The 23,855-nt window shown below is 44.9% G+C and overlaps 1 protein-coding gene across 2 annotated transcripts in view; it reads right to left on the bottom strand.

The window, feature by feature from the left end:
* Positions 1–70: 70 nt before the first annotated feature.
* WIPI2 (WD repeat domain, phosphoinositide interacting 2) overlaps positions 71–23,855 on the bottom strand; it is a 42,340-nt gene continuing 18,555 nt past the window's right edge. The window contains exons 1-12 of one of the 2 annotated variants that reach the window (XM_007435784.4): positions 17,656–17,908; positions 9,347–9,429; positions 6,082–6,251; positions 5,901–5,997; positions 4,745–4,842; positions 4,536–4,628; positions 4,014–4,084; positions 3,216–3,323; positions 2,681–2,845; positions 2,090–2,197; positions 1,562–1,695; positions 71–898 (exon numbers count right to left, since the gene is read on the bottom strand). In XM_007435784.4, the coding sequence (XP_007435846.1) occupies positions 786–898; positions 1,562–1,695; positions 2,090–2,197; positions 2,681–2,845; positions 3,216–3,323; positions 4,014–4,084; positions 4,536–4,628; positions 4,745–4,842; positions 5,901–5,997; positions 6,082–6,251; positions 9,347–9,429; positions 17,656–17,729 (1,314 nt within the window). In that variant the 5' untranslated portion in view covers positions 17,730–17,908 and the 3' untranslated portion in view covers positions 71–785. Of the gene's footprint in view, positions 899–1,561; positions 1,696–2,089; positions 2,198–2,680; positions 2,846–3,215; positions 3,324–4,013; positions 4,085–4,535; positions 4,629–4,744; positions 4,843–5,900; positions 5,998–6,081; positions 6,252–9,346; positions 9,430–17,655; positions 17,909–23,855 lie in introns of those variants that run through there. The other variant, XM_088148003.1, reaches the window with a different exon arrangement.

Raw genomic sequence — 23,855 nt, 5'->3', positions numbered from 1 at the left:
CATGGTTGAGGTGGCTTGGAAAAACAAGGTCTCGCACCCTTTTAGAAGAGAAAAATACAACAATCCCACAAACGAGGCAGAATCAGGAGTTTTAATTACCAAAATGGTCTGAGGAGCTGAGGAGAAAGCAAAATGATACAAACCAGAGAAAAGAGGCAGAGGAAATGGATCATGAAGGAGAGGCGGAGGCGAGAAAGACCCAAAGAAGAACGCTTGATCTTTAGTAAAAGTAGTGTGTCAAATTCACCAGGCACGCCTGTAAGCCGTGCACAAAAAGCCACTTGGATTTCTTTTTTTTTGTCCAGGCAGAAGAAGCTAAAGCGTCTGAACCCAACATCGCTGCTACTCTTTCCCCTCTCCAATGCCCTGTGCGAGGTCCACCAATTTGTTTCTTTAGAAAAACCTGCTATAAAATCAATCTGCTCGCCTATGTCTGCTTGGCACAAGAAGGCATGCAAAGCTAGAAGGTGCTGAATAAATAGCCGGTTTTGGCAACAACAAAAATATACGGGTTATTTCCTGACGGCTAAAAGAGCGGAACGTAAAAGCCACCAAAGTGAAATCTGGATGTGTTCCCACCCCACGTGGCATGGAATCGGCACTACAACTATAATGGTGTTTGTGTGTGGGTGTGTGTTTTGCTTTGAGACTATTTTAGAGAGTCTGTCTTCTTCAACTGTCACACTCTTGGTTCAGGCCGAAGTCCATAGCAGCGTTGATACTAGTCCCCCAGAAGTATCAGGCCAGTGTTCTCAGCTTCAGGAGTGAAGTTCACAGGTTGAAGTTCAATCAGTCCGAAGGATCATCGGAGGGTGTTCGCTGTCCTCATCGAGTCGCAGAGCGCCGATGTCATCTTCCAGGCAAACGCCACCAACTGCCCCCAGATCCTCATTGTAGACTGAAGGAATATGAAAAAGGGATACCATTCAGAAGAAAAATGTAGCTGTCTCAGTTCAACTCTAAAGGATCCATGTCCCAAGATCTCTTGAGTTCCTAGGGATATCTTTTGCAGCCCTCAAGGGGAAAACTCCTCCTTAAATCATTGTTGGAAGTCCTACCCCTTGTCTATGACTCTCTCAACAAGGGAAGCAGATCAAGAGAAGATAACAAGGACAGCCTTCCACCAAAGAGCAGGAAAGACAATCTCTTGAGTCATTGACCTTGACCATCAGACCAGAAACAGACAAGGGGCAGAAAGAGGACCAATGGAATCCTGTTTTCTATTGTTTTGCCAAAGCAATGTTGATGTAGTCAATGCTTCCATTTTAATGTTGACTGGAAAGGTGGCAGTGAAAATATGTGCCATTCACCCAAGGGGCTTATTAAGTTACATCGGTGTTTCTCAACCTTGACAACTTTTAAGATGCATGGACTTCAACTCCCAGAATCCCCCAGCCAGCACGCTGGCTGGGGAATTCTGAGAGGTGAAGTCCACGCATCTTAAAGCTGCCAAGGTTGAGAAACACTGAGTTACATGGATGGAGTCTCCCTAACAGTAATTCCTACAAACTTCTAAGTCTACAGTGGCGTGACTGGAAGGCCTCCTGGGCTTGGTTCTTACCATGTCTTGTAGGTGAAGAAGGCATATAAGTAGCACCTTTAGTCACAGCGGCACTGTAAGTCTGTGCTACTAATGGTCTGTCGTGGGAGGCAGATTCTAGAATTTCATTGGCTGGCTCCATGCTGCCATCCAACCTATGGGAACAGACAGGGATAACAAAGCATGCTGGGGTTGCGTTAACAGCACAGCTGGCTGTTCAGCAGGAAAACTCAGTGATGGTTGCAGGAACCAGCTTTATTTCCAATCAAAAAGATTCCTCCCCCAATAGAGCCCAATTTTAATTATGATTTTTTTGGAACACTGGTTTTCAAACATGACTGAATACTTCAAGAAAACATATGCTCAGATCTTATTCTTCACCGTCACTGAAGACCAATTCAACAGGCATGTGTTGCAAAGCCTTGTGCCACCCCATCCTCCACCCTCTTTCATGCCTGGAAGCCTGTATTGTATGTTTAGGACCAATGCAAAACCCTCAAAGAAGAGTTTTGTGCAAAGGGGGAAGAGACAGCGAGGGAGAGGACTCACTTGTGCTGTTTCATCAGTGTGCATTCACCCCCTTCCTGAGGGTCCAAATTGTACATGTAGAGATACCCGTCAGCAGCTGCTACCAAAAGTCGGGGAATTTTCTGAATTCTGTAAGGAATCAAAGATGCATCTGGTTTAAACAAAAAGGCCTATCTTTTCACATGTCCTGAAGCATGGGATTTTAAAAACAGCCTAGTCCCTTCATCCCAACTGTTCATTCTGCTGGGCCAACTCTGCCATCTCAACACAGAGAACTACCAAAGATCAACGATCAGGCATCTTTTAGTCCAGCAGTGTTTGCAATATGGAATTGGAATGATGCCTCTCGGAAGCTTACTAGCAAGGCATGGAAGTTGTCTCCAAGTTCTTTTACATCTATAGGTAGAGGGGGATCTGCAGAGCAACCTTTTTTAAGTCTCACAATTGCACCAGGAGAAGGAGCCTCAAGGCTGTATTTTGAAGGCTATCCATTTAATTTTGACCAACGCAGCAGAGTTACAAAACTGGAGTCATTGAGGTGCATCATAACCCTCCATCTCCAAGTAGAAGGTATTTGTAGCTGAAGAGCTCTCGTCCCACGCCGCTACTCACGTGGCCAATGTGCAGATGTTTCTGTGCCCACAGAAAGGGAGACGGACAGTTGCAAAGGCTCGGCCTTGGTTGAACATTTCGGTCACCTGGGCAGGAAGGTAGTTTGGGAAAGTCCTAATGGTCTCCACAAAATACCCTGTCCAGGTTGTGGGTTCCTCTTGAGGTCTGGAAGTGAGGAAGGAGGGAAGAAAGAGGATCTTCAAAATTGTTCCCGAGTTTTCATAAACATGACTGTCCTCTTCAAGAAGCTGGGGATGTCTCTTTTTTTTAAAATATTTCTATACGCACATGCACATACATTAAAAGAGGACTGGCCATCTTGTGAGGCACTGCAGGAAACCACAATCTGATCCAAAATAATGCATAGGTAGCACAGGGACACAAGCAACACCCCTCTGCCCCCAAACGTTTCTTTCTCTTGTAAGAGACCCTGCAGGTTACTCCTGATGATGAGGCCAGTCAGTCCCAAAGCCTTCCGTTCCATCGCCCCATTTTTAAGCAAATACAGAAATTGCCCTGACCTCCGAAAACTTACTTCTCTTTCACAGTCTCCAATTTGAAAATATGCACTGTCTCTGTGTTACTGGAAGCAGACAGGAACATGCCATCCATGCTAAAGGCCAAGGAAGAGATGCTGACGCATCTGGAGGAAGGAAGAAAACAGCCACGGTGAAGAAAGAGGCAATGGGCTGTTGCATGCAGCTCCTCACTGTTCACTGTCTCTTAAGCTGGAATCCACCTCCTTGCCTGCCCTATAGTGGCCATAAGATGCTGGCAAAGCCTCTGGAAGGGAGAAAGGGCCTCCCCATAATCAGAAACCTAGTAAAAGTCTGTCCTCGCTGGGCAAAGAGCCTCAAAACCCAGAAAATGCTTTTGAGAGAAAGGAGGAAGAATGACCCTCCTTTTCCAGCAAGAACTCACAGATTAGGTTGAGGAAGAAGGCAACCCCCTGCCTTCAAGACTGGATGGGACTCCAGTTGCCATGGGCCATGTTGCCTTAAGCACTCCTATTTTAATTGCTGCCTTGAGGAATCTCAAGACTATTCATCTAACAGGAGTTTGTGGGTTAAGAATCTGCAAAAGGAGAACATCCCAATCCTGAACGGGCCAATCTGGGCATTCGGGCCATGGTGTAACATTGAGACGGATCAAAGCTGACCTTGAAACAGGACAAATGGGGCCACCCTAGAACAACCTGTTCTAGAATGAGGTCAGAAGTCCTCAGGGATGGAAGGAAGCCCCCCTTTTGGTGTTGAAACATTCTGAGACAGAACAGTTCATGTAGCCTTAAATCTCCCACAAGGACCATTTTCTGACTGCAGCCATTCATCACCTCTTCATGCCCCTTCGGAATTCAAACAGCTTCTGCCCCTCTGGAATGGAAAATACCCGGATCACCGTACCCTGTTGGGGAAAGAAGTCCACCTTTTAAAACCACCACCTCATCTTTTGAAAGTGACTTGTTTACTCTGCCTGTCTGGTCCAGTTTAATCTCTCTGGATAAACTCAAGCTCCAGCATTCCAAGAACGAAAGGAAAGTGTCTTATTCTATCCACATAATGGTATATCTTATAAGTCTTTTCCACGCCTCCCCCTCAAGTTCCCAGTCCCAGAGCCTGTAATCATCACCCACAAAAGCGAACTGGAACTGAATACACTCCTCCCACCAGACCACGCAAAAACACCACAACCCCAAACTCTGTCAATTCTGGAATTCTTTAGAGCGGAACATTGTGATAATTACTTGCATTTTGTCTAACATGAGCTTTTGACATCCTACAGGAGCTTTCAGGTTGCTAAAGAAAAAGGGCTTTTCATTTTCTTCCAGGGAGATGCCGCAGAATTTGAAGCTCACCTTTTCTGAGGCGGTGGCTAGTTTTGTACCGCTTGCGTCAAAAGCCAGCGCGGCCAAAGGACTGTCGTGAGCGGGGATCATGTTGGTAGCTCTCTGCAGAGAAGCCCGAGAACAGAACGCAAGACCTTAGTGCGGGATGGCTGGTCCTGCCCTCTCACCCCCCAAATCATTTTCTGAGTCAGAGCACGGTGGAAGCGTGCAGATCTTACCAGGTTGATGGTGTCAAAGACTTGCACTTCCCCGATGGTGGCACTTCCTGGATAGGCCAGGTAACAGTTATCATTGTTTATGGACAGGGCGCATAAACCTGAGAAAAACAGGGAGGAAAGGGCACGATCAGACCCTCCCATTTCCAAAACCATCATGAAAGAATCAATATTAATTAAAAAGTTAATATTTTCAACGCTTAATAGACTTTTGCTGACCAGGACTGAATGACGTGGTTTTAAGGATTTGTCTATAGATAAGAGATGGGACATGGGATGAAGAGGTTGTTGATTGTGTCTTAAGAGAAAGTGATAAGTTGTTAAAATGGTTTATTCTTGTTGAGATGAAGGGGAAAGCTATTTCTTTATATTTCCTTTTTGTTAATATTCTTTTCTTTCTTCTCTATTCTTTCTTTTGTATTATTCTTTTTTCTTTCCTTTTTTCTTTTCTGCACTTTTTATTTTTTCTTTCTATTCCTTTATTTTTTGTAGTTTGCATTAGGTTTTATCTGTACAACTGCAATACTTAATAAAATTATTTGAAAAAAAAAGTTAATATCTTCAAAAATCCCTGGGATTTTTTTTTCAGGCAATGGAGAAGATTCGGGCAACCACACTGTCTTCTATTTATTGTCCTATCGGAGATTTTACGATGTGTGTTAGAAAATGTCCCCGTCCTGATGGAAGGGCCGAGAAACAGCTTGGATAAATATTCCTTTGGAGGAGGAAACCGATGCAGCCTAATTTAAATGGGCAGAGAGGTCTGGGTAGACCAAGGCGAGTAATTCAGGTAATATCAGTTCCCTAATTTCAGTTCCAAATGCTTGCAGTAACAGAGGTAATGTTATCCAGATCTGGTTCTTGGCTTTTGAAAAACAAGATGAGGCACTAGTTCGAATGCAGGGCCAAGCAAACATGGAAGGGGGCTGTCTAAATCTGATTAGCCCTGCTTTTGGGCCTGAGGAGTCAAGAGAGTCAACGGTTGGGTGTGCATCACAACTTCAAAATCCAGGTGATGTCAGAAACATCGGATAAGCTCAGCTAACATCCCTGCACATGAACAAGCCCACCTCATTGTCTTGGATGTAACCAGCTAAAATGGGGAGTAGAAAGGTAGCAAAGTCAGAGGCGGAATAAGGAGAGGAAGGAGCATCTTTACCCGCAGGGTTGGGGGGCGTCTCCCTGATGGTGTGCAGCACCTTCATATCCCGTATATTATGTATGTACAGAGACTCTTCTAGGCATACGATCAATCTCTGGGGGAGGGAAATAAAAAGAGAAGAGGGAGAAGCACATAGAAAAACACCAACAGGAGATCACCTGAAAGCGCCCCTACTCACCTGCCTATTCAGCTTGACGGCCAAGATCGTGTTGGAATAGCTGTAGTTGCAGATCTCTGTCCCTTTCTTGAAGTGGCAGACTTTCAGCTTGCGAGGCGCTCTGAGGCTCACGATGGCTACCAAGCTGCTGGAGAAGAGCCGTTCCACGATGCACACGTCTTCTGTGTCAGCTGTGGGGTGGCCATGGAAAGGGAGCAGGGTGGCATGAAACAGAAACAGAAGAATCAGGGTTAACTGCAGATGCAGGAGAGGAAAGACCTCAAATGCAAGTCAGAATTAGCTTCCAATTCAGGACTACTGGAAGGTCCAGCAATTATTTGAGGGCAGGATTGAGCCTTGAGCTTTCTTCTACTACAAACCTCAAAATCTATCACCATAAAACTAAACTATTCCTTCTGGTACCCTGAAGCCTGAGCTAGGAAAGAACCATCTTCCCATCATTTTGTTTCCTCGATAAATCATAAGAAGCCAGTGGTTCTTGGAATAATCTCCTGTGGTGGAGAAAGTTCTCTGGAGGCTTCCAATGAGTTTTGCAGCAACAGAATTGATAAAAAGGTTTCCTTCCAAAAAAGGAGACTGCCCACTGCTTTTAAGTGCTAGAGATGTGCAGAGGTAAGCTCTGGAATCAAATCTGCAAACTGAACTGACTTCAGAGACTGGATTTGGACTGTACTGTTAAATCAGAGATTTCTAAACCAATCTGACAAAGCAACAGCTGTTTGTGAAGGCAGAAAAGTGCTTCCCCCCCACAAATCAACTTCCCAACACTGATCAACCCAACCATGTGTCTGAGACCCAACGTCAATGGATGATTCTAATAACACCTGATCAGTTAGACTGGATTGTCAGTTCCCAAATCCCAGGATCTCATACCCTACATCCTTCTGAACGTTCTGCTCCACAGGAAAGTGGCTTAGCAGAAGTCCCAGCAGAACAAGAATTCCCTGGAGGAAGGATATTTGAAAACCATGGACAAACTTGTAATGCTCACAGCCAGGGTCCTAGTGTGTAACATTGAAACTAGTTGATATGGGAATCCTGTGGGACTCATTCCCAAGGAAGCTGTCCAGGATGTCTCTGGAAGGCTGTCTATCCAGACCAGTGTTTCTCAAGCTTGGGAACTTTAAGAGGTGTGGACTTCAACTGTCAGAATTCCCCAGCCAGCTGGCTGGGGAATTCTGGCAGTTGAAGTCCACACCTCTTAAAGTTCCCAAGCTTGAGAAACACTGGTCTAGAATATTGGGCATCTATAGCTCCTATTACTTTATTTTAAAAACAAGGGCCTGGGAACATGGGTCTAAGGGAGAGACCCTTTCAAACTGAACCAGAACATGGAGGCAGTCAATTAAGCTACCGCCAGCCAGAGACTGGCTCTCCCTTGTGGATCGATAGGTCGCCATTTCCTAGCACAGCGGGCTATAAATAGCCTGCAATATTTCACGGAGAAGAGCAAAGCTGTTAAGCGGGTGAAGGCAAAAGAACAAGAGGGGTAAGTCCTCCACTTGCTGCAGCTTTGAGAGCTGTAAATAAAAAGCAACTAAAAATTTGTGCCGCTAAACACATTTCAGGCAGCTATACCGAGACTTCCTGGCCGGAGCTATTAATATAAATCTAACATATCAAGTGGCACCACAGCCAGTATTGGCCAACTAGGAAAACTGCCAGGAAGTTAATATCTTTAGAGGGCCTGATTCATGAGCCCATCAAACCGGGAGACGTCGCTCTGTTCTCTGGGCTATTAGGAGAAGTTCCGGAAGTCTGAGGCGAGGCATGCGCTTCGCAAGAGCTGCACGTGACCCCAGGCCACGGGGAACTGCTGGGATGTAACAGAGGAGTTCCTCCTGCTGGAAACCGGAACTGGGGTGCTCCCCATAGCCCCAGTAACTGCCTGCTGGCCATTGCAGCAAGGAGATCATCTGCTCCATTCACCCCGCGTCTGGGAGCCGCAAACAAGGGCACCCACACACCTTTTGCTCTGTGACAAATCTGTCTCCCGTCAAAGAGGGGACAATAACGGATACACAGTGCCGTGGGCTGGCGAACAACCTTATTTGCTAGTTATAAATGCTTCCACGTTGCCCATTATTATTTCCTGCAGGGGAAATAGCGCTGCCCAAGGAGAAACTGTAATGGCCTTCATTCAAGCCACTTTAGCTGTTTCTTGAATTAACTCATTTTCTGCAACAGGACCTTCGGAGGAACCATAAGCTAGCCAAAGAGCTTGGGTTCATACGGCTCAGCAAGCCAGAAAAAAACTAACTGAGGTTAACACTAACCAAGGCTAGCATGTTGTGAAAAGGCAGGCATGAGGCCCTGAAGTGCCTTCATCAGGGGTGCGGTACAAACGCAGCTGGGGTGCGAAACGTGGAGCTAGCCTTGAATTTTTGTGGTCTAAAGGAGGCCAGTGTGAATCGACACCCACTCTCGGCAGCCATATTGGTATTTACAAATGGCAAAACGCCTCTGCCGGGAGAGAAAATGGGTCACATCCAGGCAGCAGCTTGTCTTCTGTAACAACTGCCCTGCCAGATGCAGATGTTATGTAGCTTGTTCTGACGGCTAATGGAAGATCGCACGTGAAATCTGACGTGATGGTATTCAGGAACATGGAACTGGTCTCTATCTTTTTTCTTGTCAGGTGCATCTGGAAGAACTTGGGGATCAATAAAGCTTTTTTCTCTAAGTTACTAAAACAGGGTTTTCAGCAGAACCCTGCTTCTGCACCCAGGAGGTGCAGAACATCTGGGTCTTGCAGCACAGCTTTTACTGAAGACAGGCCACTGCCTAAGCCCAAGCTGTTTTCCCTCACAGCAAAAGCTCTTTGTCATCCTCAGATATCTTGGGGTACTACACAGAACAAGCGGATAAAGCTTTTCCAGGAATGATCTATAATATGGCCATACAAAGCTGCTTTTCAGTACGTCGATTTGGAGTCAATCAAGCCAAATTTCTACACCGAATCAACTTTCCGATCCAATCAGAAAGTTGAATTGTCAGATCAAGTGCTTCAAATGGATTATATTTTGGGAGCTGGCCCACATACCCCTAATCCAGTGCTTCTCAACTTCAGCAACTTTTAAGATGTGTGGACTTCAATTCCCAGAATTCCCCAGCCAGCATGCTGGCTGGGGAATTCTGGGAATTGAAGTTCATCCATCTTAAAGTGGAGAAGGCTGAGAAACACTGCCCTAGTCTGCAGTAGTAATTTGGGAAAAGTGAGACAAAAAAGACCTAGAAGGAGAAAAGAACCCGAAAGAACACTTACTGCATTCATAGATCTGCTCCAGTTTATCCACAGAAGAAAGGGAGAAGAATTTGTAGCCCGACTTGTTGCCAACAGCTAAAGATCTGCAAAGTAAAGACTAGGTCAAACAAGGATGAGGGATGGACCTAGCTCCCGATTCTACAGGAGTGTGACCCAACAGCTCATGTTCATTTTGACAAAGCATGCTTAACACCAATACTTGTCCTGAGGCACCCCATGCCCTCCATTTGTGAAATCCAGTTAGCAACCTTTTGCTTGTGGCATACCCCCAAAAAACACCTACCGACCAACAAACACAGCATGTTGCAAACAGTGACAGTCCAAAACAGAACTAATGTACTTGTACTGGGTTGATCGCTGTGCAATTTGTTTGCCTCAAGAAGATAATATTTTGTCTACGCTCTGCGATCCTGGCTCCAAGCAAAATTCTTCTATTTGAGAAGGCCAGGGAAGGAGAGACAGGGAATATTTTCTCCCAGTTTATTGCTAAGGCTGGTTATCCTCAAGAGAGAGATGGCTATTGATTATAAAAACTCATTTGTATCTCAGCATGAACACGAATCACATGACAATTCATTTTCTTTTAGGCAGAAAACTTGGGCAGGAAACTAAAATGGTTCGCTATAATGTGCCCCAAAGGGGAAGTCAGTATTTTTAATCTAGTTGTTTCAAGATTATTTATAGAGTTTATACTGTCCATTATTTATAAGTCACTATCAATTGTAACAGACACTAAAGCAAGCAAAACTCACAATATGTTCTTTTGTTAATGATTTAAAAAAAAGAAGAAGGAAAAAAGGGTCATTTTTGAAGAGCAAGGTAGACTAAAGATAATCCTGTCATCCAGGAATAAGAAATATTCAGCAGAATGGTATTATTTTATTGTCCTCTAAGGGGAAAAATGCAATTCAAGCATAATCAAGGCTCCCTTTTTTGGTACCCTGGAGGCCAAACACAAAACACAGCCAAGAGTTTTTAATCAGACTTTTTTTTAAAAAAATAACAAGATCAAACAGATCTCATAATGTAAGCAGTCGAAGAAGGGAGTGGCAAGTTAACCAACAGGCGCTGTCTCCACATTTGGAATTTGCTACCACGAAATGCGATGCTGGCTACCACCCTCACTGGCTTCAAAGAAGGGTTGGGCTAGTTGATGGAAGTCATGGGGATCAATGGCTATTAGCCTTGATGGCGGGGTGACTGCCTCTGAAAGCCGTCTGCTGGGAGATTCGCAGGCTTCCTTGTGCAGTGTGAGAACAGACGGCTGGACTAGATCGGCCAGGGGTCTGATCCAGCAGGGCAGTGCTTAGGCTCTTTGGTTCTTGTGTTCTCTTTAGAAGGAGTAGGAATCATGGTGCTCAAGCTACATCTTGCCCTCTTTTCTTGACACCTACCCTCTTATTTAGAAGCTGAGACACCACCTAGATTCCATCACCAAAAAAGGACCTAGAACTATAAAGAAGATAAGAAGGGGACAACCCTCCCCATCCTACTCCCATTTTGAAAGCCACGGTGTAGAAATGACCCCTTCCTGTTTCTCAATGAAAGACACGTACAGACATACAAAGTTAGTCACCCTCTATTACTCTTCCAAATGGCACCAGAGATCAATTACCAGTCACTGAGAGTTATGATCATAAATAATTAAGCCTACGCTTGTCAGAAGGAGAAAACAGATTGTGGTTGCAAAATGCTGGCTTTGACCGTCCTTTCCAACTGGAAGGTTCACTCACTCTACCAGGGTGCTCCTTCTCAGTCCCCCACCAAGTAATCTCTTGCTGAAACAGCTCTCAAATTTTTCAAGCCAAGCTCTGCAAATACTGTTTTAAAAATGCTTGAGACATAGCTATCAGAATATAGTTTGTCCTGGGGTGGTGATCTAGATTTGAAATTTATGCTCACAGAGCTTAAGCGGAGAATAAGTAGCAGTCCCACACTGAAGTCCTTCACTCTGAGCACAAAAACAACCTAAAGAAAAATCTTTGCAACTGCACAACTCTATTCACATGGGATGTAAGGAAATACACGTGCCCTGTCATGACCAACATGCTGATATGCACAAGTGGTGGATAGGGGAAGGAAGTCAGGCCATGGGTGCTATTGCTTGAGGCAGTTACTATAATACATGATCAAATCCTCAGAGACAGTGTTGCTCAGCCTTGGCAACTTTAAGATGGGTGGACTTCAACTCCCAGAATTCCCCAGCCAGCTGGAATGCCAAGCAGGTGCAAAGTCAGATTTGCCCATACTTTTTTCAAAACTCAATATAATAATGTAGTCTCTAGCAGTAATCCACACTGAAATTTCACATGATTTCTGAAATTAGCCACTGGTGAGAAATAATGTTTCATCAGCTTCTAGATCTCTTATTTGCACTTGCTTAATTATTTGGGATCACTCAGCTTGTGGGAAGCTCCAGGACTGAGCAGGTTGTATATGCTAATAACATGAACACTGGAGTGAAGAACCCCTGAAGAAATATTAACAATTTCCACAGCATCAAAGAGGAGGATGCTGGTGCAGTTCATTTGGTTTTCTATCAAGACAGCAAAGATGGAAAGGCAACCTCTCTCCTCAAGGAGCCCTAGATCTTATTTCACTTTTGGGTATGACTAGACTGAAGCCAGGCAACCCTCAGTGCTCCAGGATCAAGAAGACTTAATGATGCTTTAGGTTTAACACAGGTACATGCAAACATTAGACAGCCTCTCCTGTGGAACTAGTATTAGGCTCATCAGAATCTTCAACCATTTAATCCATTTAGTTCTCATCACCCATTATTGAGCTTTCGAAGTCCTCTCCTAAAAATGTAACCCCAGCCAAGCTCTGATGGTGGATGAGCTAGAGGGCCTTCTGTTCCTTCGCTCCAGTTGCCAGCAGCCTCCGAAAGGCAAACAAGGTTTTTGCCCACCAAACAGTGGAGTACCTGCTGTAGAAGACACTAATATTTATCCAATCACTTGCCCTGCTAGTTCGCCCGCTTCGTTTCTGATGTTACAGTGAAGGGGAGGAAGGGAGGGAAGGCTGGAAGGTTAACTGTTAGGCACAGATGGACTATTATCTGGCTCTCAGGAAAGCCCAAGGTCGTACCAATGTGAGAACTGGAGAGGATCTTTGACATGCGCAAGAGAGATTCAAAGACAGTAGGGGGGATGAAGTGGGGGTGAGGCAAAACTAAGTTTTGGCACGCGCAGGACTCAGTTCCAGCTATGCTTCTAGAGCTGTTCACTACTTTCCAATAAATGAACTTTCCTTTGAACCTGCACTGGTTTCAATGAGAGTTGCTTTCATTGGGGACTGAGTACCGCGGTTCTTACAACTGTTCGAACAACAGCAAACAACCAAGTCATATCAAAGTCCTTCTATAAAGGCTGGATCATTGGAAGAGTGCCTTGGAGTAGTTCTTTCACCTTGTGATGGACTAACCCATTGCACAAGGTGACAGTCTGCCACATCCCCGGAAGCATCATTGATCATTTCAACAAGCCTGTGAAGCACAACGTAAAGAAAAGCTATGCTGAGTGTGGCTGGATCAGATACAGACTTCATTCACACACCACTTCAAAGCAAAATACGGTTGGTTAGGCTCAGGCTTCATGCGCTGCAGGAACCCCACCCACAATCATTTGTAAATGTGGCTTACAGCTTGAGAATTCTGCATGAACTTGTGGCATATCCAACAATATGGTTAAAACAAACAACCACTTAGATTGGTGTACAACTAGTGCAAATTCCTGCTTCCTACTGAGGCTAAATACTACTCTTTTCTCCCATTTTTGGCCCCAGCAATCTAATCCATACTTGGCCCGTTTAACTCTACTAGACGTCAATGGGTCTCTGCATTTTGAGTGTTTCTGACCTCTCAGAATGTCACCAATGACCACAAGATCCATAAATATATGATGCACTGCAGCAAGAATGCTTTCTTTCCCACTCTGTGGCAAACTGATCTCTTTAGATACCTCTATAGTCTCTTCACTGTACTGTAAATAAAATTAAAGAGAGAAAGAAAGGAAATAAGGCTGGGCTAATGCACAATATAAAAAGGAAAAGAAAAAAAAACCCAATTTCTAATCTGGATTTCCCTTTTTGTCTTCCGGATAACTGATGTGCCACAGGCTATTAACAAATACAGGTTTGGACAGGTGGATTTAATAATTTGTGTGGGCCTGTTTGTAAATAAGTATTTTTCCACACAGACGTGCATTCTGTAAAAGCACATCATGTTTCTTGGAAAGTTTAATAGATTTATTGTGGCATACATTTTTATGGGTCACAGCTATTTATCAAATGACTATGGGGTTCAGTTGGTAAATACTGCTAGAAAAATCAAAAATACATTTGCAAACAGAGGTGCTGTGACATTTTTACCTTATTCCAAATGCATGCAAGAAAAGTACAGGAAACCACAAGCTTTCTAGCAAAAGAACAATTTTATCTACACACAGACAGAGCGCACTGCTTTAGCCAATCTTTGTTAAGTAGCAGAAACATCAGTAATTATCCAAAAAAACAAGTTCTTTTCTCTCCCTCAACCTTTTGATGACTTCAGAACTTCTGGAGGACAAAATCTGTAGCAAATCACGTTGCAATGCACCGTATCCCAATGATGAAGAGCAGGGATTTAATTATTTCAAAAAAAAAAATTCAAAAGTCCCATTTTAAATGACAGTAGCTAATAATCAAGCCTATAGAAACAACTAACAACGATAACCACCTTACTATTAGTATTTCTATAGGCCTATCAAATGCTATTATGGAAACAACTGATAAGCGCTGACAAATATTGCATATGCCAAGTCATGAAAGAAGATGTTTAAGACACACAGCTCTTGCCGTTTTTCTACTTCTAACCAGTACGATCATTCTGAGCAATTAATTTTGTGATGAAGTCCAGATGCTCTAGTCTCTAGACATAGCCACCCACAGAGAAAGAGAAATGGACACTACTACCATTTGTTAATCCAAACACCATGTGAAACTATGCCACACTTAGATTCCCCTAATCTTGCTTTGATTCAGTGTTCAATGGTAGCCTCCAGTTCACCAAAACACTCAGTTCATAACAAATTTTGGTGGCTCCAAAATGACATCAGGATGACATTTGCAACCTCCCAAAACTGAAGTCAAGAGAGAATGTATCAATGTCTTCTCCAAGCCCACTCTCAAGTTAGGAAAAAGCCGAATCTGAATCTCATCTTTCCTTGGTCAAGATATCCAACGACAGGGTTTGTGTTAAGAAGTTCCATATTCCAATTCTAACCTACCTATTACACTATTCTTTTCCAAATGATGCCCTCCACAGACTTAGACTACGACCCCCATCTTTAGTTAACATAATTAACCAGCTGGAGATTATGGAAGCTGCAGTCAAACCTCAGGAGAAAACAGGTTAGGGAAGGCCACGCTACACAACACAGCTCCCAAATTTCCTCCCAGGGATATGTGTTCAGATCCACCAGTAATAGCATCTCATTCACAATTAAACCCACCAGCTCAATTATGCAAACTGATAACTACATGTTGAGGAGGGAGAAAGAGGGTTGTTGGGCTTGGCATTAGTTGCTGAGGATCAAGGAAGTGAATGGTGTATTCTTCTTTGCACATCAATTCTAAAAGCAGTTCAACTGCAAAGTTTAATCATTTCCTGTTATTCACTCCCTACGGGTCATCCTTTCTTAACTAGCAATGGCTGATTTATCACACTCCTGATCCTCTTTCACATGCTAGTGTTTCAAAGCTCCTAAGTTGTGCCTGTGTAACCTCTTTCCCTTTTACGTGAGAATTAATCCTACTTTGCATTCAAGAGACAAGGCCTCTGCAGCATTTCAGTTTTGGGTTCTCTTGCCACCTCACAAACTCACACATACACGCAAGTAACCACCATTGCAGCTAACAGAACAAGCCACATATTTAGCAGTAAAGAAAGAAAAAGGGTAGACAGGAACAGCCAAAGCAGTTTAGGGTGGTTCTCCCAAGTGAACTACATATAAAACATCTGAGGTGGCTTTCTTAGACAGCCCTGTGCTGTTTAGAGTGAGCAAAATCAGTTTTGCTCAGATTCAAGCAAAACATGCAGAAACATGAGCCATTAGAACTCCTTTCTCTCACCATTATGTTGTGAGAGAACTGTGTTAAAGCAGACAGGGATACAGGGGAAAAAACTGGCTTCCCTCCCCTTCATTTTAATATTCCTAACTTTGGGGCGGGTTTTGCTAAAATTACAACATCTGTTTCAGGAGAGGGAAAAGTCTCCTTAGAGGAAAGAATCAGCAGTATTAACTAGTGAAGTTAGTAATTGTTTCTCCATTTCTTTCTTCATTACCTGAGCCTTTTTAGCTGGACTTAAGAAACTGCAAGGCACTTTACTGTTGCATCACTGCAAAGACAAAAAGATCTAAATGCACTCTTGTGCCTTTGCAACCCAATTACGACCAAGCGATCTGTCAGGATGATGTTTCCCTAAAGGTTTTTTTTTCTGCTAACGGGAGCCCCCCTGAACAAGCAGTTCCACTGCAGCCCAAGCTGAGTCTTGCCTTGGAGAATGAAAGCGGTGCCCTGGTTCACTATGGCTTCCCCAAAACTGGTATTTAAGCTACAATGCCATTAATTCTGGGAGTAATATGCAGCCGTGAAGATTAGCAACTGAGTGCTCAATTCTCTTTGAATTTGTCTGCTCTCCTTTTAAAGCTACATAAATTAAGGACTAACACCCCCTCTGACAGCAGCATCTTTCACATTAACTATTTTGTAAAGAAGCACTTCCTTTTACCAGGCCTGGATCTCCTCAGCTCTCCAGTCCAATAATTTAATCATCTGGAAGATGGGGAAAAAACTTTTCTCTCTCCCGACAGGCTCAGCACCATACATTTCTGTCACATCCCCTCTATTTGCCTTCTTTCTAATCTAAAAAATGCTGTAATCTGTCCTTTGCTCTCTTCCTCATTCCTACATGCCAATCAGCTGAGCTCTTCTTCCAGGGAAACTCTGGTCTCCCCATGATGCAAATTCCATATTAAAGTATCTAGATTAGCTTTTCTATCAAACCATTTCCTAAATTATCATACTCCCTGGGTGGGTTAAAGAAGAATACAAAAGCCTAGATGTTGATGGCATTTTCAAGGAACATTTTATCAACTAAGGATAAGAATCCCAGTTATTCCAGATTAATTCATGTTGAGAATGGGACATCAACTCTCAAGCTAATATGGTTTAGATTTATTGATATTTTTAATCTCCCCCCTATCTTAATTAACTCTGGGGAGCGTACAAAGTCTATAAAGAATGTGTTAAAACATATATAAATGATAGAAATCAACAATAAAAAAATAGCATTTCAAAGTGTTATTTGTATGTTAGGCCAAAGGCCTGGTGGAACAGTTGGTCTGTTTTTTAACACCTGTAATGCAAGGGCCATCCATACATTCATGAGAAGAGAATTCCACAAAATGGGGGCCACCACTGGAGAAGGCCTGGCCAGAGCCAAACCAGCAACAAATCTAACTCAAAACTGCGTTGTCTTTAAGACTCTCCTAAATCAAACCAGGGGCTCCTTACATGTATTTATCTGTTCAAGCAACTCAGGGCCGCATACAGCATGCTAAAATCATAAAACAAGAAGAAAACAGTAATACCGCCCCACCAAATGAAAACCAAGGAATAAAACCCCAATGCCAGTGCAGTGCTGCAAAGCCTGGTCTAAGAGCCACGTTTTAAGGGCTTTCCTAAATGAAAACGTGCATGTTTTCCAAGGAGTCACAAATCCCACGCCCCAATTTACTTTCAAGGAGGTCCCACAGAGCCCGGGGTATCAGGCCAGTCTCCCCTGCTAGGCAAATCTCCCCCAAACGCCCCTCTTGGTGAACCTTCCATTCCCCCCTCCCGCCTTTCTGAAGCCCACCCAGCAAAATGAACCCCTACTTGGACATCTCCCCATGGAAATTGTGGGTCCTGCATCTCTGGAGGCTTCCAAGAAGAGGCTGGAGGGCTTCCCCTCAATGGGCTTTCCCTGCCCAGGGCCAAGGGCTGGACCAGATGGCCTCTGCGTGCCCCCACCCCACCCCACCCCACCCTACCCTACCCTACCCTACCCTTCCCTTCTGTGATGCATTGCTGGCTTAGGGCAGCCTTCCCCCCTGGCCCATAATCCACAGTCAGCTGGGAGGAGGTCCAAGCGGGAGGAAGCCAGGTGGGGAAAGGGCATCCTGGCCACGCCCCCTCCTTCCCACCTGCTTTCGAATCTTGGCTCCTGCCTCTCGCCCCCCGCGGCGAGCACGCGCGTGCGCGCTCCCCTGGCCACGCCCCCTTACGTGTTGTCCTGGTTGAAGTTGGCGAAGAGCAGTTGGCCGGGGCCGGCCTCGCCGCTCTGGCTGGCTAAGTTCATGGCGGCCTCGTTCCGCGTCCTCCGCCGGGGGAGCGCAAGAAGGACGGGAGGCTCAGCCTCGGAGGCGCCCGGCCCGGCCCATCTTCTCCGGCCGTCTCCTCATCCCTCTCAGCGGCGCCTTGTTTACGCTCGGCTAGCGGCCGAAGCCTCTGCGCGCGTGCGCCATCCCGCCCCTCCTTTCCCAGGAGCCTCTTGGCCCTCGCGCAGGCGCCTTGGAGGAAGATGGCCATCCTAGGAGGGCGGCGGGCGCCTGCGCACGGCTCCCGAGAGCCGCCGAGCTGGGCTTTGTGCGCAGGCGCGGCTCTGATTTCTGGCTGCAGGTTGTTTTGCAGAGAGAAAGGGATGGAAAAAGCGGTTCAAAAGACGAGGCAAAAAGATTCCAAAAAGATAACTCGATCATTGAAGCCGGTTGTGAGCGCTTAGCTAAAAATAGCCAAATAATTTAAAAATAGAGCCCAAAAAATAAAAAGTGAAGACCTGATTCATTTGCTAGCTCAAGGAAGGGAGCGCAGCGAAATGCAAGATCAAGCCAATGAATGGAAAGAACCATTAATGTTTTTGGAAAAAAATACAGAAATGGAACAAGGTGCAAATTCAGCCTGTACAATAGTCCTCATTTTTGCTCCCCTTCTAATTTCACCAGAGAAGCGAATTTGAAGGAGCTTATTTAACCAAACTACAGTGGAATATTTCATTTTTGCAATATTCTCTTTCAAAGGATGATGCTTCTGCCATGCGACTTTTCCCAGACACAATCAAGGGTGTCAGGAAGTTATTTTGTCCCTTAAGGCCATTTCTAAGGTCATCCTCTCGTTAGATCAGCAAGACAGCCAGGCCAGAGGTGACTCACGCTAAGTGCTGTCTCCATTAGCCGATAAGCAGAAGAGATTTGCTTACCCTGAGCCTCTTCTGAGGATGCAAGCCTTGGTTTGCATGAAGGGCAACAGATGGCGGTGGAAGAGCAGGGAAGCGAAAGAGCCGCAAAATTGAATCAAGAGATTTCCAGGGGTGGAGGGGAAGAAACACAAAGGGCTTATTAATTTCCCAGGCCCCGGTTCTGTTTCATCGGCCGGCTTGATTCCCTGGGCACAGAGGAAGCTTTGTAAGGCTGCACTTCTAAACACGCTTCACCCGGATTTTATCAACATCTGGTGCTGAAAATCACCTGCACCTCTGGGCACTGCAGGCAGAAGGGCCTAAATTTACCATCCTAGGATCACCAGTTAAAAGGGGAGGGGGCCAGTGCAGATGTTGTAAATGGGATGACTGACTGATTGATTATGTACCATCAAGTCATTTTCGACTCCTAACAACCACAAAGATTTTCTCCGTGACGATCTATTCCTAACCTGGTCCTTAGGTGTCCCAACAGTGCCCCCGTCGCCACTGAGACTGAGTCCCCCCACCTTGCTGCTGGTCATCCTCTTCTCTTTCCTTCCATTTTTCCCATCCTTGGAACCTTCTCCAGAGAGTTGGGTCTTCAGAGGATACTTTGAGCCTGGTCCTTTGTGCCTCTAGTGAGAGCTCCGGGGTGATTTGTTTGATGATCCATTTGTTCATTTTCTTGGCCGTCTGTGGTATTCTCAGAGTCTCCAACACCAATGTTCAAACGCATCGATACTCTTCCTATCCTGCTTCTTCAAAGTCCAACTTTCGTTTCCATAGAGGGTCACAGGGAATAGCATGGCTTGTCCCATTCTGATCTTTGTAGGTAGAGACACATCACGGTGTTTGAACATCTTTTCCAAGGCCTTCATGGCTGCTCTTCCAAGTGCTAATGAGCTGACCAACCTCACATACACTCCCATTTCAGAGGTCCTTGGAGATGTGCCTTTACGGGTTGCAGTTCTGGCTAGTGGCACCAGAGGGCAGAGGCGAGCATCAAATAAAAAGGTTTAGAATTAGAAACATGAGTTCAGCATCGGATCTTGGTACAGGGCGTGTAACTCCAGTAGAAAGAGATGCATTGGTGGCTCTTGCATCCACTAGCTGGTTCTTCACCCACACAGGCACAGCTAAACTTTTGAAGCTTGCAACAATTCAAGGTTCAAAATCCTAGGTTGGGTCAGGGCAGAGGCCATGAAGCTGAGTTGGAGCATTTTTGCCTCGGGGGATTTTATCTGTTTACTTGTCCTCACCGACACAGAAATAAAGCAAATGGCTTTCAAGTAGTTGTGCTCCCAGCTAATGCTAAATTTGGTCTTTTAATTGACGGTTGATTTTTCCAGACCCTATTTTGTGGTTTTACTATATTTTTATTGTTGTATTTTGTAAGATGTCCAGAGTTGTATCAGATGGTGGGGGTGACGGTATGTGTGAAACACACTGTAAATCTCATAAATCAATAAATAGGATTGCAGGCAGGTTCCAGCATTTTGTAAGAATGTAAGAAAGTAAGCCGCCTGGATTTTTGCAACATCGACCATGGATTTCTTGTAGAATTTGGCTTTAACATATTCTCCCCCTCAAGACCATTTCTTTAACGATATCAAAGAAACTTGGTTTGTGAAATGTTTTTCAAACAGCAACCAAACCCCTGATAATAAGGAGCGGCGAGGGCAGAATTCCTTAGGTTTTTGCAGCTCCAGGTGTTAATAAACCACCGCCGGGCAAATTTAGCTGCTTTTCCTAAGTTATCGCAATTACTTTTTTCTCTGATCAGCATAGGATGGAGCTCTAAAAACAAACAAGAAAAAAAATGATCTTCCTCCAGATGTAATTTTTAACGCTTACAAATTGCGGGGAAAGAATTGCATTCTCTGTTACTCTCCTCCCCGTCAATATTAAATTGATTTTATTGCATTTATATTCTACTTCCCTCCGGCAGGTGTGGTGGCATCAATAGCTTTTCTCCTCCAATTTATCCAAATAATAACCTCGTGGTATAAAGCCAGGCTAAGTAAGAACTCCCATATTTTCCGTCTGTAAAATGGGTCTGTTTATTTGCCGGGGTGGGCTTGAAATTTCCTCAACCTGGTGCCCTCCAAAATCTGTTGGCATTGCATCCACACCATGATGCCTGAGAATGATGGGGGGCTGTTGTCCACACATCTGGACGGTGGCAGGTTGGGGGAGTTGAGTTGAATCATTGGCCTCGAGGCTGAAGGAAGAGCCCCCCCCCCCCAAGGCTGGCCATTAAGTGTATTGAATGTTGAGAGGTGCGAATATTTCTCCCAAGTGGCAGCCAGGGAATTATTAAGCTTGTCCAGCTGAGAATGACCTCTGTCCCCTCCCACCGTCACCCTACCGCAAGTTCTGCCATTATTCCGCTATCTGCTTCAAAAGATGCTGGTTGCCCTGGCAACCAGATCCAGGTTTTAAAAATAGTAATGTGTTTTTCATTCAGCTCCTCTTCTGCCCTTACAACCAAGGCTATTTTTGTCCTGCCAGTTTATTTCAGGTCTTTCTTATCCCCGATGAACTGGGTGCCCCCATCCAGGTGGAGCAGCCTTAGTGCTCTCAAGGTTCCAGATGGCCCTGGTTTGTGCAAATCTCTGGATATTTTCCCCTAATTACCAGGCACTCAACTGGAGATTGTAGCCTGAAGGGGACTCTTGAGCAAAAGCAGAGATTCTGCTACTGAACACACATTAGGTTTCTCCTGGCCTTTCTTAGAAAATTCTTCCCATCATTTACCAGCTTCTATCCTCCTTCTGCCATTCTGTTTGCCATCTTTTGCTGTTCCTGTGCAAGGCTCCTTGGTTTCTTTAAAAAAAAAAAAGGCACCTGGATCGCTGGAGATTTCATCTGTCTTGCTGAGTCAACCAACCATTGTTGTGCTAAACGAGGATGGGCATTAGGTCACGTCAACGATGGCTGAGTGACACTATGAAGGTGCTATAAATCATTGGTGGGGAAATGGTCATGATCAATTCTACTTCCCCAGCCATTTCTATCAGGACAAGGCCCAACTCAAGATGTAAGCCACCTTTCAAGGTAAGAAGGGACCAAGTGTTAGGTCTGGGGTTTGTTTGGGGACAGATAGGGTCACAATGATTCTTCCTTGCTACTCACTTCTCATCGGGGAGGAATTTAGGGCAGGTATCTTGGACCTACAGAACCAGTGATCGAAACAGGTAGGCTGAGCTTAGCAATTCCAGTTTGAATGAACCGGTTCTCCCCAGCCAGCGAGAGAGATCCAGGATTTAAATCCGGTTGACCCGAGGCCAATCAATTTGGAAGTCTGAACTGGAGGCATTGTAGTTGGTGTAGGGCCATACCACGACAGAGATGAAATTGAGTCTCAGGAGATTTAGCAGGGCATGGTGGGAGTCACACCATCAGAGGTGTATGATCAGAGCTTAATTAGGATTAATTGGAATATGAAAAAGTGTGCTCTTTCTGGTCACTATTACTACTGCTCCAGGGGAGGAAAATGTTACATGGGTCCTGATGGACCAGTGGAGAAAACACCATTAAAAAGAAAAAAAAGATGAACATTTTCAGCACATTCTGCTTTTGAACCTCTTCTGTCCACTGATTAAGGCTAGTTCATTGATAAGTCACCTGCTTTTTAACAGGTACCTTTGAATAACTTTGCATCTTCCTCAGCCATACCCTTATTCTTTACAAAATTCCTGATTTATCCTAACAAGCTGACACCCATCTCTTGCCCATAAATGATACCCTTTGAGCTTCATAACGAATGGAACTCGCAGCATTGGGAAAGATTACTCCATCCCATTGTTTTGCTGATAAAACAAGGTTGTTACAGTAACAAAAAGATATTTTCCAGCCATCTGAAACTCAAGGCAACATCACCAGTTCTCATTTCCCCCCTATAATCTTCACAACAACCCCACGAGGTAGACTATGTTATCAGAGAACAAAGCAGAGCGTCCCAAAGCGCTTGGCAGGATTTAAAGGCATGGCTCCTTCCGGCGAACACGGCTCTGCTCCTACAATGTCATTCCATCGGCTTTTTCCAGTTTGGTACCCTCTCAATACGTTCCGACTCCCATTCTCCCAAGCCATTGTAATGGGAATTCCAGTTCAACCTTTTTCTTGGGTTCCAGTTTAGAAAGGATGCTAGTTAGTTGCACTAAACAAGACTTTGATAAGGAATTGTTCCCTCCCCTTTCCAAGAAGAAAAAAGGAAGGGGAAGGGGAAAAGGAAAAGGAAAGAGAAAGAAAGAGAGAGAGAGAGAGAGAAAGAGGGAGGGAGGGAGGGAGGGAGGAAAAAGAGTGACAGAGAGAAAGAAAGGAAGAAAGAGAAAGAAAGAAAATAAATAAAATAAAATAAAAAAATTGGGAGTTAAAATAGTTCTCCATAACAGGAACCATTCCAAGGCTGTTGCTGCTTCATAATGATGTGCTGGCTCTTCCTGGCCTAGGAAAACAGGCTGTGGTCTGGCTTGCCAAGTGAACGCTGACCTGTTTTTGTCGAATGGATGGGAACATTCTTTGCTTCCAACCCTCCTGCCCCCCCAGCCCTCTCAGCTTTGAGCCCGTTCTCTTTTGCGCTGTTTCAAAATGGATCGTGCATCTCCTGAGCGGCTTGAAGGACCGCCAGAAGCAAAACAGGCCTGCGCTCTGCAAAAAAGGGCCGCAGAACAGTGCACCCCTGAAGTGTGATTGGGTTCTCCAAACCCCAGCTCTGATCAGACCAAGGAAGAGGGGAAAGGGTGTGGGAAAAGTTTTCTGCGGTTGGTATGGTGGAAGAGTTCCTTTTTCAGCTGTTCAAGGTGGAAGCAACCATACAAAGCCTCCTGCAGTTTGGGTCAGGAGGTACCCTGTCTTCTGTGGACTTGGAGAAGGTGGGCCAGATGGACGCCTGTTGGTAGGGAAGAGAGGGAAGGGCAGCATGTGTGTACATGTATTTATTACACTTATATCCTGTCTTTCCACAGAGTTGGGTGAAGTTATTTGGGGACTTGAGTCAAGAAAGCCAATCAGCGGTGAAACTCGGCTTGCGGCATCTTGAGAACCTAAGAACGGCCTTGCTGGTCAGGTCCAGGTTTATCCTAGCCCTGCATTGTGTTTCTCAGCCAACTAGATGCGCTCACACACAAGAGGGAAACCATCCTTGACTTGGAGGCACAACTGCAGTCAGAAACCACAGATGATGTTGAGCCTTTAAGACTTAGTCCTTGGTCGATCTGTCCTCCGCTGAGTTTATCCAACCCC

This window comes from Python bivittatus, unplaced genomic scaffold, assembly GCF_059951505.1.
Source record: "Python bivittatus isolate LINGU-HERP-01145 unplaced genomic scaffold, Pbiv_v1 ctg000560_np1212, whole genome shotgun sequence".
In the NCBI taxonomy this organism is placed as follows: Eukaryota; Metazoa; Chordata; class Lepidosauria; order Squamata; family Pythonidae; genus Python; species Python bivittatus.
Note: the sequence above shows the minus strand (reverse complement) of the source record. Positions and strands in the feature narration are given on the sequence as shown.